Source organism: Megalops cyprinoides, chromosome 15 (genome assembly GCF_013368585.1).
Source record: "Megalops cyprinoides isolate fMegCyp1 chromosome 15, fMegCyp1.pri, whole genome shotgun sequence".
NCBI lineage: Eukaryota > Metazoa > Chordata > Actinopteri > Elopiformes > Megalopidae > Megalops > Megalops cyprinoides.
In genome coordinates, this window is record NC_050597.1 from 29,377,287 (window position 1) to 29,390,460 (window position 13,174).

The window sequence follows — 13,174 nt, forward strand, 5'->3', positions numbered from 1 at the left end:
TACTTGGTGTGACTACTTGAAGCTTGCCCTAGCAAATGTATGCCAGGTTCTCACTGAATGTAAGTACTTTACATACATTTAATAGCATTAAAAGGCACTGACTGTGATTTGGTATTTGGTAGGTTATATAATGGATGTGAAAGAGCTATTCTCAAGTAAGCAATTACTTTCACAGTCCTCAAGAAAAATGCATTAACTTAAAGGTAAAAAATAATTCAAATTTTGCTGTAAATTGATTAAAACCTTAATTTATCATTGATGATCTCCTTGTCTTAATAAAAAGCATTGCGTGGTTCTAGTCCTACTGAGAACTGTTATTTGCAACTTCCTTGTGTGTAAACAGCCTAACTGCATTTTACCTCTGTCAAATGCAAAATGGATTAGTGTTACCTTCAAATGAAAAAATAAATATTGGTGAGCGTTATGCATTTGCAAATTGGATTTTAAATATGGTTTGAGCTGTACATTACATTTCAGCCTTTGGATAAGTATTTTGCTTCCAGCATATAAAATAGAAATGCAACTGCTACCTCCTTTGACTTAATCATTAAATAGATTCCCAGATTTACTTCCTGGTCTGTCTGGACACCCAGACATAGAATATTCCCTAAGTTGTGTCTACCCTTCATTGTAGTGTTTTCTTTGTGTTCAGTTATGGTTGAATTCTAGAAACTGGTGGAGAAATGCAAATAATAAAAAAAAATCTGTTTTTAATCTTTTTTTTGTATTTCGGGAAAATGTGGCATATTACATTAGTCTGTGGGGTGTTTCCATGTAAAGTGTAAAGCCTGTTCTGTGGAAAATCTGTCCATCAAACACATCCTTCCATACTGAACAAAGTTTCTGAAACCAAAACCTTGCATCAGTCTCTTGGATATTACCACACCAAATATTAGGCAATTTTTGTCTCAAAATTGTTTAAAAAAAAAAAAAAAAAAAAAGTTAGAACACCAGGCAAGGCACTGAGGTAGCAGATGCAACTACTTGTTATACAGAAATGCCAGATTGTGTGGCCTTCTCACTGTCAGCTGAATTTTTACTACTGCTAAGATAGCCATCACGATTGGATAATTAAATCAAATTGTACTAGGAGAAATGAAGTATGGTAGCTTGAGTGTGTCATAATAGTTAAACTATCAATAACCACAAATTTTGGAAATTCACTCATTTTTCAATGAAGTGTGCTCTTCTATTGACAGCCATGCTTTTGCTGAAGTAAGGTGTCGGTAAATCTTTTGTAATGGTTTATAGCTGCCTGTGTGCGCCTGAACTCAGTTTTGTGTCCCTGTATTGGTGTCTTTCAGCGACTCCCTGGACCTGAGCCTGGCGAAAGTGAGAGATCTGCAGTCGACATCCACTCTAGAGCAGTTCATGGCCAAGCTGTGTCTCCATCACCAGCGGCAAATCGTCGACGCCCTTGGGTTCTTGCAGACCGAAGTCAAGGCCGTGGCCTCTACGTGTTCTCCGGAGCCGTCTGCCTCTAAAGCGACCCTCGAGGCATTGGTAGAGACTGACTGTAGCCCAGTCCCCGAGCAGGAGAGCGCTGGACTCTCGTGCGCTGCACAAAGAGCCACCGCCGCCTCCTCCTCTGCAAAGACGGTGAACGACTTGCTGGAAGCAGCCAGCCCGCGGAATGCAAAGCCGTGGGTCCCGCATCAGAACAGTGAGAGTGCAGGCCCTGTTGACGCCTCCGGTGAGGTCTGTCCCTCTCAGACATGGTCTGATCCTTTGGATCTTCGGAAGGCGGCCTCTGGGGATGGCAGGGGTTCGGAATTTTTCCTTGGCAAAGCCAGTGAGAGAGACAAGGCTTGGCAGGAAGACCTGCTGTTGCCGGAGAAGAAAAATGTGAGCTCTAGCAATCTAGTTGAAGTGAAGAAACTGTGTATGCTTGAAAGCTCTTGTCATACTCCTGTTGGCACTTTAGATGAGCGGCAGTGCAATCCTGAAACACTCTTGCATCCAAATAGAGATGAACCAAGTCTTGAAGAACTCAGTCCGTCCTTTGGAAGGCACGATCAGTTATTCGATCATCTCTATCACACAGAGCAAAGAGGCTCCTCTGGACGTACCAAAGATTTGTTGGTCAAAACCTACCCTATTAAGGTGACCTCAAAAACAACACCACCAGTCTCCCCCAGAACGGCTCGAAAGAGCAGGAGAGGGCCTTATCCTCGGCCCAGGGATGCTGTATGCCAGATAATAAATGACCCTGACAGTCATTGTGACATTGTGTACATTAGCAAACCCATAACGGAGTGCGAGCTGCGGCCTCCAAACCGTATGTTCCCCCGGCGAAATGCCCGTAAGAGCATAAGAGGCCACATGTACATCGAGGAGTGCTACGAGCTGAAAACTGTCCGCACGCTGTCTAGGAGATCCGCCACCAGCGACAAGGGCAACTGCCCTGCTCCAGTGGTGGAGACCATCACGTTAGTCACACCAAAACAGGCGCTTTCCAAGCCAGACAGCGTTCCTCCGGTGGACGTGCCCTTTGCTGGAGGCTGCGGAGAGACCTTTGGTCAGAAAGCCCCCTCGGAGCAGCCGATGGAGAAGGAGATCGCTGGAGATGTAGTGGAACCTTTGAGGGAGGCACATCTGATGGTTGAAACCAGTCAGACGGGCCAGCCTCCTTTCAGAGAGCAGACACCCCCTCGTCTCCAAAACCTCCCTTCTTTGGTACACCACGAGAGTACAGAGCCTGAGAAAGAGGGGGAGCAGCAGCTGCAGGAGGAAGAGGAAGTATCACAAGCAGAAAAGCCTCCTTCTCCATGTTTAATTGAAGGTGTCCAACATGATAAAGACAATGAGCATGGCCTGGCTGATATGTCTACAAAGGAAGTGATTGGGCCGGTACAAGCCAACGATGCGTCACCAGATCCTACCGTAGCTTCAGCCGATGAACCCAAGTCATCGGTTGCCTCAGAGGAAGAGATTGAAAATTGTTCCAGTCCACCTCAGTCAGGTTTGAAGCCAGTCTCTCCACTGACAGCTGCAGAAGATGCCGTTGATACTGAGAGCACCAGAGTTGGAGTTGTAGAGAGCTGTGAGATGGAAAAGCAGGATGAGCTTCCAGTGGGAACAGATCAGGCATTATCAGAAAATGTGGAGAAAGAGACTCTCGTGGGAAATGAAGAAAATGTAGAAAAAGAGAACTTTCCGGAGCAGGACATTGGTACCACTGACCCAGTTTTTAGTACAGCAAATGATGATGTGATGTCGGAAGAAACATCAAAAGATGCAGATGTTGAAAAGGTTGAGGTAGCAGTTGTGGAAGAATTGTCTTCAGTAACAGACTCACATTTTGAGCATGCTGAGAAGGATGGTTTGCAAGGGGAGGTTGCATCTGTTGCCCCTGAAATTGCTGTCACGAAAAAGGTAAGTAGTAGAGACATTGCCCCATCTGACAGATGCTTGCGGAGAAGGCTACACGCAAACAGCCCTGAATCTGCAAGGCTTTCCAAACCCAGCCAGGAAACACCGGGCCAACCTCAGGTCCAAAGCCCTGAAAGTGACCTCAGAATTTCTGCATCAACACGATCTCACAGGTCTGTTAAGGTGAAACCACCAGAGGCTGACACCTCCTCAAGTCGCACAGTACCGCCAAGCACTGAAGAGCCTGTTGATAAACCCCAGTCCTCTTCTGAGGCCATGCCCAGCATCAGCAAAGTAGTGGATAATATGGTACAAACGCGACACAAGGCCATGTTGGCAAAACAACTTGAGAACAGTGGTGGAAGCCAGGACACTATTATTTCTCCTTCTAAAGCAGGCCTCAGTACAGAGACAGATGGGCTCAACGCATCCAACAAACTAACCCCTCCAAAGGAAAAAGCAACAACCACTCCTGTAGATGGTGTAGTTGCTGGTAATGTTAGCGAGGCGTCCACGGGAAATGTCTTGGAAAAATCTAGAAAAGCACCTTTGATGAGAGAGAGGATCAGCAGTGGAGCAGCCACCAGACCAATGAGCTCTGCAACTCTCATGAAACACAAGAAGCTGGTCCTTAGATCCCAGAGGTCTGCTACACTGTTGGCTACTGCCTCCAGGGGGAAGAGTGAACAGAAACAAGTGGACTGTACCTTTAAAGCCAGAGCTGAGAAGACCACACCGTCCCAGAAGAGAGACTTTGATCCTTTTGGACTGCAGAAGCTGGACCTCTCTGCACCAAACCCACCCAAGTTTTTGGAAGCTCTGAGGGGGGAAGAAAACCAGCTGCAGATCACCAGCCTTAACACCAAGTATGATAAAATGCAGAGGGGCTGGGTCCAGTTGGACAAAGAGGGGCAGCCAGCGCCGAGGCCCAGAAACAGGGCGGACCGACTCAAAGAAATCTGGAAGAGCAAACGCAGGATCCGTAAGCCCAGGCCTTTGGATCAGCAGAGGTATTCCCCAGTGCAGATGCTATTCATGAAGACATTTGACCTGACCAGCATCTGCCGCTGGTTTTTGCAGACGACTGAGACCAAGTCACTTGTCATCGTTAAAAAGGTGAACACGCGACTTCCGTCCGAGACTCAGCTTTGCTTCCACAGCTCCTCGGGCGTGGCGGGTTCCTCTCACGGAGTCTTCCCGAGTCTACAAGCAGAACGCTTGAAGAAGCACCTGAAAAAATTTGCTGTCGCTTCCCCTGTGAAAAGCAATGCCAGGAACCAAAAGCTTATTGCTAAAGCCTGGGAGCAGGACAGCCCTTGTAGCAAAGGGAAGGAAAAAATTAAAGAAATGACCTCTGCCACGCGGATCTCCACCAAACCCTACAGCAATCCTCGCAAGACACAGGCACAGCCTGTTGAGAGTCAGAAGGCCGCTGCCAAAAGCCCCGCCAGCGCCAGGATTCTGAGGAAATACACCAACATACGAGAGAAGCTGCATGGTCAGCAGCACACGCTCAAGCCGAAGGAGGTCACCGAAGGAGACAGCCTCAAAAGCACCTGTGTCAAACCTTCAGTCCCTGCAAAGCTCATCTCTAAACCTAAAGCATTACCAGAGCAAGCAAAGGTCTCCTCTACTGGGAAAAGCAGTGGAAAGGAGCCAAATGGCAGCAAGAATTCCAAGGCACAGTCCCCCCCTTCCAGTAAAAGAGAAGCTCTGAATAGGGTTATCAAAGAGACAGGGGCCAAGAGTGGCAGCAGCAAGTTATTAATGACTTTAAATAGAAACGATCCCAGGGCATTGAAAAGGGCCCCTCCATCGGTGGCTGCAGTGGCCGCGAAGCTGAGGAAGCCTCCCGCAGGTGCAGGTCCGGCCTCTCCCAAACTCAAACAAAGGATCGTGATGCCTCGGAAGGTGAACGCGAAGGCCGCCGAAGTGCAAAAAGCTGAGCTTGTGAAAGCCGTGCAGCCCAAGGCTGGAGACCCAAAGGCGCCAGCAAAAACAGCGGTTAAGAGCAAACCGCCAGAGAACTTGGTGGGTCAGCAGCCGAGAGCCGACGCCAATCCGTTGCCCTCGCAAGACCAGGTACTGACACGGTCTCAGAGGAAGATGGAGGCCACGCCCCCCGTGAGCGGGCCGCCAAAACCTGCCGCAAAGCGCACCCAAGATCTGGCGCAGACTCCTGCCAAGCGTACCAGATTGTCACTTTTGAAATGAAACATTTGTGCGCATCAAAGCAGCGGACAGCTGTGTCTGATCATGCCAGTCATGGGTCGTTTTTGGGCCATTTCACAGACTGAGGACGGACTGGGAACACTTACGCGAGTGTGTGTATGCGTATGTGCGCATATGTGCGACTGCATATGTAAATTACTTCATTTTGAGGGGGGGGAGCTTTTAAGATAGAAAAAGCTTTTTTTCCCCTCCCTTGGCTATGCTTTTGGTAAGCTTTCAGCAGGAAAAACACAGGAGAAAAAGGCGAGGGAGGTATTTAAACTCAGTGGTGAAGTGAGCGTGTCTGCAGTGTGCTTGTGAGGCGTGCTTGTGTGAAAGGGCAAACTTGGGTGCTTGAAGCCCTCATGAGGTGCTGCTGAGGAGTGCAGTCCTCCAGTTTTGTATTACACATTGCTTGCAATCAAAGAGGAAGAGTACAGATTATATAGATCAGGTGCCTTAATCAATATTTAAAGTAATAAGACGTGTAGCTAACGGCAAGGATTGCTTCTCTACTTGTTGCACAAACACGTACTGAGGGGGAGGGGGGGTGGAGAGAGAGGCAGTCCGTGCACACAGCCAGCCCCTGACGCTTTCCCAACCTGTCTTCCTGCAAGAGACCCACCCCAGTCCCCTAGTCTGCTTATTCGTTTACCTTGATGTTGTGAAGCAGCATCAGTGTTTAATACTGTACCTTCCATGGGAGATTTTTTTTTTTTCCTTTTTTGTCCATTTGTTTGAATTGCCAAGTCCTGGAGCAGTGGAAAAAAAAAAACAAAAACAAAAAAAAGTTTCAAATCACAGCTTTTTTTGAGTTACACCCTATTGTGATTAAAACTGTGTTAGAATTGTGACAATGCCGTACGTGATTTTTGTGACTCTCCTCTTTGGTGTTTGATGTTTTATGCCGATGATGCTTTTTCCCTTTCCCAGCAATAAGTATTGGAAGCTTCCCTTTCATACCACCCATCAGACTTCTCATACCATTGTTCTCATCATTCCTTTACTTTTTCCATATTGTGAAAGCTGCCTGCAGAGCAGAGAGAGATTTTTTTTTCTCAAAGGAATACTTTGATACGTTACAGAGATTTCCAAGGGCATAGAGGTTTGCCAGTTGGAATTGTGTATTTGAATACATGCACACTGGACCTTTGTGTGGGATGTGACAGACCACCTTTACCAAACAGTAAAAATCGTGTCAGTGGGCACAATTTCTAATTTTTAGACTCCCTTTAGTGCTTCAGATACATACCTTTACGTCTTTTCTAGCCTAATATTAAAGTCTAATTTGGCAACATGCATACCTTTGATACCTAATAAGACTTTCTTATTCTTCAGTATGACCATGCTAGGCAGCTTTCATCACCATAAGCAAATCTTCTGTCTCTTTGTTTTGTTTTATGTCTCACTCTTATGTACTTCATTTGCATTGTCTCTTTTGAACATTTCTTTAGATAAGCTTGAATCTATGCATGTACTGTGTCTCTTTAGCACCCTGCATATGTGCTAATATATGTTTGATGAATCACAGAAGTTGTCATGTGTGATGAAACATTTGTTTTCAGTGTTTTGTGTTGAGGCAAAAAAGACAGACATTAGACTAAATGATATGTTTTTTAATGCCAAAAGGGGGTTCCTAGTAGGAACACCTTGATTTTGTAGTCACTTGAAGCATTCTGTCACAGTAATGCTTTAAGTCCCTGGGCTTCACCCCTGTCTTTGTCAGTTACACAGGTACAGGGACACTGGTGCCAGTTGCATATATGCTACCTAACATGAGTACCTGGAGAGCAGTTCTAGAAAACAATTGGCGTTTTCAGGAAGTGAGCACTTGAGAGCGTATACATCGACAGGGGGTGGTGTTGTGTTATTGGGGAGTGGGCTGGGTTTCTGTAGGATCATAAACTGTGAATTCTAGCGCTAGAAATGTATGTTAAATATTCCAAACATGCGGCAACAGTTGTGTGGGAAGGGAAACTTGACGATAAGAGACTGAGATGTACCAGCGAGCTTCTCGGAAAAGGATTACAGCACAGTGACCCCTGGTGGCCAAAACAAAACCGTCTCTGAAGTGATCTCTCTGCCGGATGTACCTGGAAGTTGCAGTGTTTTTCAGGTTGCCTGCCGTGTGTCTGTATTTACTATTCAGTAATGCAATAGGTATTTCTATCCAAGGATGTACTTTTTCACGTTTTTGAAATTACCTTGATTGTGATGCTGTTTTGCATACTGTCTTTAAACATGGGAAGTGTGTACCAGTAAATTTTTAAGTTATTGATTTTTTTTTTGGTCAGGAAGAATGTGTAAAGCATTCTAAATCACTTTTGCAGAATCTTGGATCTGCAGTTCTCATATTCCAGTATGGGCTTAATTCAGTTGACAACAGTGCTCAGCCATAGCCATGCTTAAAAAGAAGCTTACAGATTTAAGGTGGTATTGCTTTGTGTCAACTTCACCTTTTCTGTTAAAACATTAATGTCATAAAAGTTTAATTGGCTGTGTAGCAATAAGTTTTACTGCCTTAATTTTTCATTATGGCCATGGCTCAGCACATTGCCACAGATTGAAAAATGCCCCTAAATCTCTGACTTGAGCAAGTTTTTTTTTCTTCACCATTCATAATTGTAATGTTTTTAGTTTGTATATTAAAAAATCCTCCAGATTTATTTATGTGAATCTTAAGAATGAAACCTCTTGTAAGTTAGTGTCGATGGGTTTGACGGATATAAATGATCTTTTCCATTTTAACATTTGCCTCGGACCCTCTTTATTGGTCAGTTTCACATTTTTATTGAAGGATTTATCTTCCTACCTGGCGTCATACATTAAAACACCTTTAAAAAAACAGCCTTAAAAGGATAAAGAAAATTTGTTATATTTTATAACCAGGCTGCATAGCTCTGCATATGCAGCATAGCATATGCATAGCATCTGTCTGGCGTACTAGTCTCACAGCTGATAAAATGTTTATTTATCAAAAGGCCATCATAAAATATCTGTTTTAGGGACAAGCAACACCAAGATCAACAAATCCCGTCCATCTGTTAAGAGACATGTTTATCATCCTCTCAGACTGTTCAAAACTGTATTTTAATGTATACTCAAGGAATTAATTTTAGCTTAGTATTTGCCTAACTGAATTGGTAAAAAAGGGTGACAACTATAGTGAATAGACATGCTTTCATACACTAGAAGCTATAACTGCATTAATTTCAAATTTCAGTTTAATCAAGGTTTACAAGGCAGTAATACCTGATGTGAAGCTAAACTCACTTAAATGCCAACATTATTTAAGAATTACCTGCTACCTACTTAGATGAATTGCATGTGCATACTCACTATTTATAAATTCTTTGTCAAGAAATTAAAGTACAGAATGTTTATTTTAAATGTGATCTCAATGATTCTTCTGAGTGCTGGATTTGCGTCTGTACCATAAGCAGCCAGTGGGAGGATTCTGCTGACTTTCCTGGATGAGGATCATCTCCATTCTTGAATTTATTATTATTCATGTAATATATTTTTGTATTTAGTGGGAAGATGGGTAATGAAATATTCCAAGTGTTCTTGTTTGAAATTTAAATTTGATTCAGGTTTCAGTTGTGGCTTTAATGATGAAGCTCTCATGGCAGAGAATGTTACTTCTGTGAAGCAGGTCAGAGCCTAGCTTTGAAGAAGCTCTCCCATGTTTTGTATGAGCACAATTCGCATGATGCCCGTATCGAGGAGGGAAAAATGTCTTTCGGAGCTATTGGCTGGTTCAACCCGGCAAATATTTGCGCTGCACAGATTTTTTTCTCGCAAGTGCATGTGAGAGAGAGAGTCTGGGGGGGTTGAGGGTTTGTGGGTGTGCGCTGTCTCCAGAGATCCATCGTTCAGAAGCACTCTGTGTGTTCATATGGGAGGGATAATACGGCCGTCTTTGCTTTTCTCTCTAGAGCCAAAAAAAAAAAAGAGCCCATGTTTTACAGCTACGCTGGAGCATAAATCACATTTTCATTAAAATGCTGTGAACTCTGAGCTCTTCTGCCCTTGCCTAGGATGAATCAACCATCCCCCATCCCCCATCTCCCCTCCAGTTCCCCTTAACCCGTTAACACCAGTGGGAACAATCTGGAGCTACATCACAGCTTGATGCTCATCTACCTACTTGCTACAGCTTTTTTTGGCGTCAAGTGATAATATTGTTTAATAATCACTGTTTGAACTTGAATGTTACTCAGTCAAATGTGAGAAATTATATTTAGAAATCTAATATGCAGTCGTGAGATGTACATAGTATATCTATTATTTCGTTTTTAATCTGGAGGGAATCTTCCTTTGAAACAGAACTCATCATTTAAGGAAGGCTCTCAGCACTTGTCAACGTCAGGAGTAATTCTCCCCAGATCAGTCTTCTCTGAAAGCTGTCAAATGGTATCAGGTAACAGTGGCTCAGGGACACAGCAGTGAAAGATGCTGGGAGGATGATTGTGTCAAATCCACAGCCCCAATGTCCCTTGGTCCCTCAGACCACGGGGGTTGACAGTTAGGAACTTGGGCTCGCTGTGGTGACTGCTTCATTAGAGTTTTTCCTCTCTTGTGTACTCCCTCACGTTCGCAAGCTGTTTTTTTGTTTCCTCTTTGTGCATACTTTAATGAGATTTTATTAAATATTGCTTTGAAAGTTGCTGACATGGCACATTTGCAGTGTAATTTGTTGTAAAACATATTTTTTGGGCACAGAATGATCATGTGTTGTGGGCAGCAGGAAAAAAAGCTCTGTTGCTTTGAAAAGAACCTCAGGACTTCTTGACTGGTTCTTGCATGTTTGAATAGTCACTCGGTAGTACACACAGATAGTTCAATCAACAAACATAAAACTGGATTTACCAAAAGCACACACACTGAATTTTAATTGATGAAAAAGGGTGGAGTTTCAGTAACATTTTGGTGGCACTACATACATTCAGTATTTTTACCACAGTTATCAATCAGGACTGTCAGTCCTGAGACTTACAAAAATGCAACTTAAGCACGAAAGTGTAAAACGAATTGAGGCCCCTTTCCTCTCTCAGTACAAATAGACACTGCGCACCTTCAACATACACGTTCATGGGCTGAGAACATCTATAGCTGATGGGAGAAGTTTAAACAATTAAGACAGTGTAAATTTAAACAGTGTGCAGCACATCCACTATATGGTAGTGTAGTGGACATGGTACAATACACAGTGGCTTTGAATGCCACTCAAACATCAATGAGGGCATATACCATTTTATATGTATATATCAGACCAGGCAGTAAATGACAGTAAAGCTACGCAAAACCTACCTAGATGAGGTGGATCTACTGCATGTCCACTGTAACAGATCAGCACTGAAACCTGCATCATAACAGGTATGATATGAAGGAGTATGGCCCAAAGTACACCCATTAAGATAATAAAACCAGAGGCATTCTCTACCCTCCACATTTTGACAACATTAATTGTCACTGGAAGAGATGCCTCAGTGAAAAAACTGACAACGAATGTGCTTTAAAGCTACAGTGTATGAAATCGCCATTGTGCAGTATGCACCTCTACTTGTCTGCCAATACAATCTCTTTACCAACAGAGGGCACTGTGGAGCATTGTAGTGAATTTCATATGAAGCTGGCAAGTCACCTTGAGTGGGGGAGGAAAGACTTTCCCTAACTTGGCTTGCTGTCGACAAAGACACACTTGCCTCACTTCACTTGAGTCTCATAACAAATCACTCACTTTATACTCTGAATTTACACCAGTACATACTCGTAAGGTAGTTTTGCGCTTTGTATCGGCTTTGCATCCAAGCTATATTTTAAAGGATGACACAAAATTAATGCAAATAATGTACATTCTATGTTCTTTACCTCAAAATCAAATACTGGATATAGTTTCTATTCACTGACATCACAAATCCAAATGTGAACGATGCGGAAAGGTATTTAAACCAGGGAGCAACAAAAAATTTCAAACTGCATGGCTTAAGTAATGTTACAAATACCTTACAGTTTTTTAATGACTAGTTTTTATTTGTTTCTCTTTATTGTTATTGAAAATCAGCAACAAGTATTATGCCTTATATTTTCTACACCAGGAAAAGCCTTATAATAAATAAAAAAAAAACAGCACACAGACTTTCAAATGAATTAGATGTAATATTCACATGGAAGACAACATATACAATATTAAACATTTTTCTAGAACAATACTGTTTCCTATAAAACAAGGCCAACCATTTGCTACCTTGTTTTGGCCGAATACAAACTAGCTTGTTTTGAGTGAGTGAAGAAAACAAAGAAAGAACTAGGGGACCAATCAAATGCCTGACTGCCATTTCTGATAGAAGCTTCCAGAAAACACCAATTTACTCAAACATATAAAAATACTATACCAAAATGAAATACAAATATATATTAGAATCTGTTAGGCATTTCTGTATAAAGAGAGGGCTAAAGGAGTTAGGTTACATCAAGAAACAAAATATAATAACAAAAATACAACGTAAACCAATGCAAAAAAAAGAAAAACAATTGAAATTATACATAAAAACAAACAAATATTCTGCACCTTTTTTGTTTTGTAATAATTATAATAAAAATGCTCTACATAACCATTTCTTCCACACATGCAATTGTTTGCACAAGTAATACTGCAGGCAAAGGGAGAGGAGCTGATACTCCTCCGCTTGCTCTGGAAAATAAGGAGGGGGGGGGGGTGGAACTTAGTTGATTCACCCGTTACTAAGGCGACGCCTGCTTGGGGACACGATCGCCATCAGGCACTGCCAGCTAAAGCCAGATGGCATGTGCAGAGGAAGGTGGGGGCCGAGGGGGGGGTGCCCCCGGGCGCTATAAAGCCCCTCTGACAGTCCCTTCACATTGCACTCTCTCTTCACTCTGTGTGTCAGTGTGTGTGAGCGAGTGTGCACAGGGAGCAGGCCCGTGTGCTGCTCTGTCTGCCCTGACTGCGTGCAGTCTGATATGGTCAGGTATGGGTTTTTACTCACAACCGGGCCGGCCTCAATGCCATTATGTTCCCCATCAGGATAATGATGATGTGAGGGACACCGTGTGGCACCGAGTATGCAGTTTCTGTCAAAGGTAACACTGTCGTGATGCAGTGTGCTCAGACTAACTTGGGTTAACCCCCTCGATTACGTTCTGAAATCCCTTTTTTTTTTAGCGTTTTCCCTGGAAATGATAAAAACGCTCCCCGAAGCTGCATCAACAAAATTGTGGTTGAACCCGGTCAGTGGACATTTTACCTCGATGTGGCCAAACTCATCAGGACCACAGGGTTGCACAACGCCAACATTGCATGTGGTTTCTCACTGTAACCGCGGTGCTATGAAAGCCATCTTATCTGTAGTAAGAGCTCACGATAGGAGCAGATAATGCTAAAGAACAATCAAAGGTCCCTCCTGATAGAGACTGGAGGTTGCTCGCTGCTAAAACTCTTCGTTCTCACTCTACATCGCCAAGCCCACCCAACACGCTGAACCTTAAGTTCCTGTGTGAAAGGATGGAGCCATGTTTGCGTGTGTGTGTGTGTCTGTGTGTCTGTGTGTCTGTGTGCATGTGTGTG

At 43.5% G+C, this 13,174-nt stretch overlaps 1 protein-coding gene across 1 annotated transcript; it reads left to right on the forward strand.

The window, feature by feature from the left end:
* Window positions 1-1,095: 1,095 nt before the first annotated feature.
* On the forward strand, window positions 1,096-6,339 carry wu:fc17b08. The gene is made up of 2 exons (XM_036547306.1): window positions 1,096-1,100; window positions 1,305-6,339. The coding sequence occupies exons 1-2, from the start codon at window positions 1,096-1,098 to the stop codon at window positions 5,584-5,586; spliced, it is 4,287 nt and encodes a 1,428-aa protein (XP_036403199.1). The 3' UTR covers window positions 5,587-6,339.
* The last annotated feature ends 6,835 nt before the right edge of the window (window positions 6,340-13,174 follow it).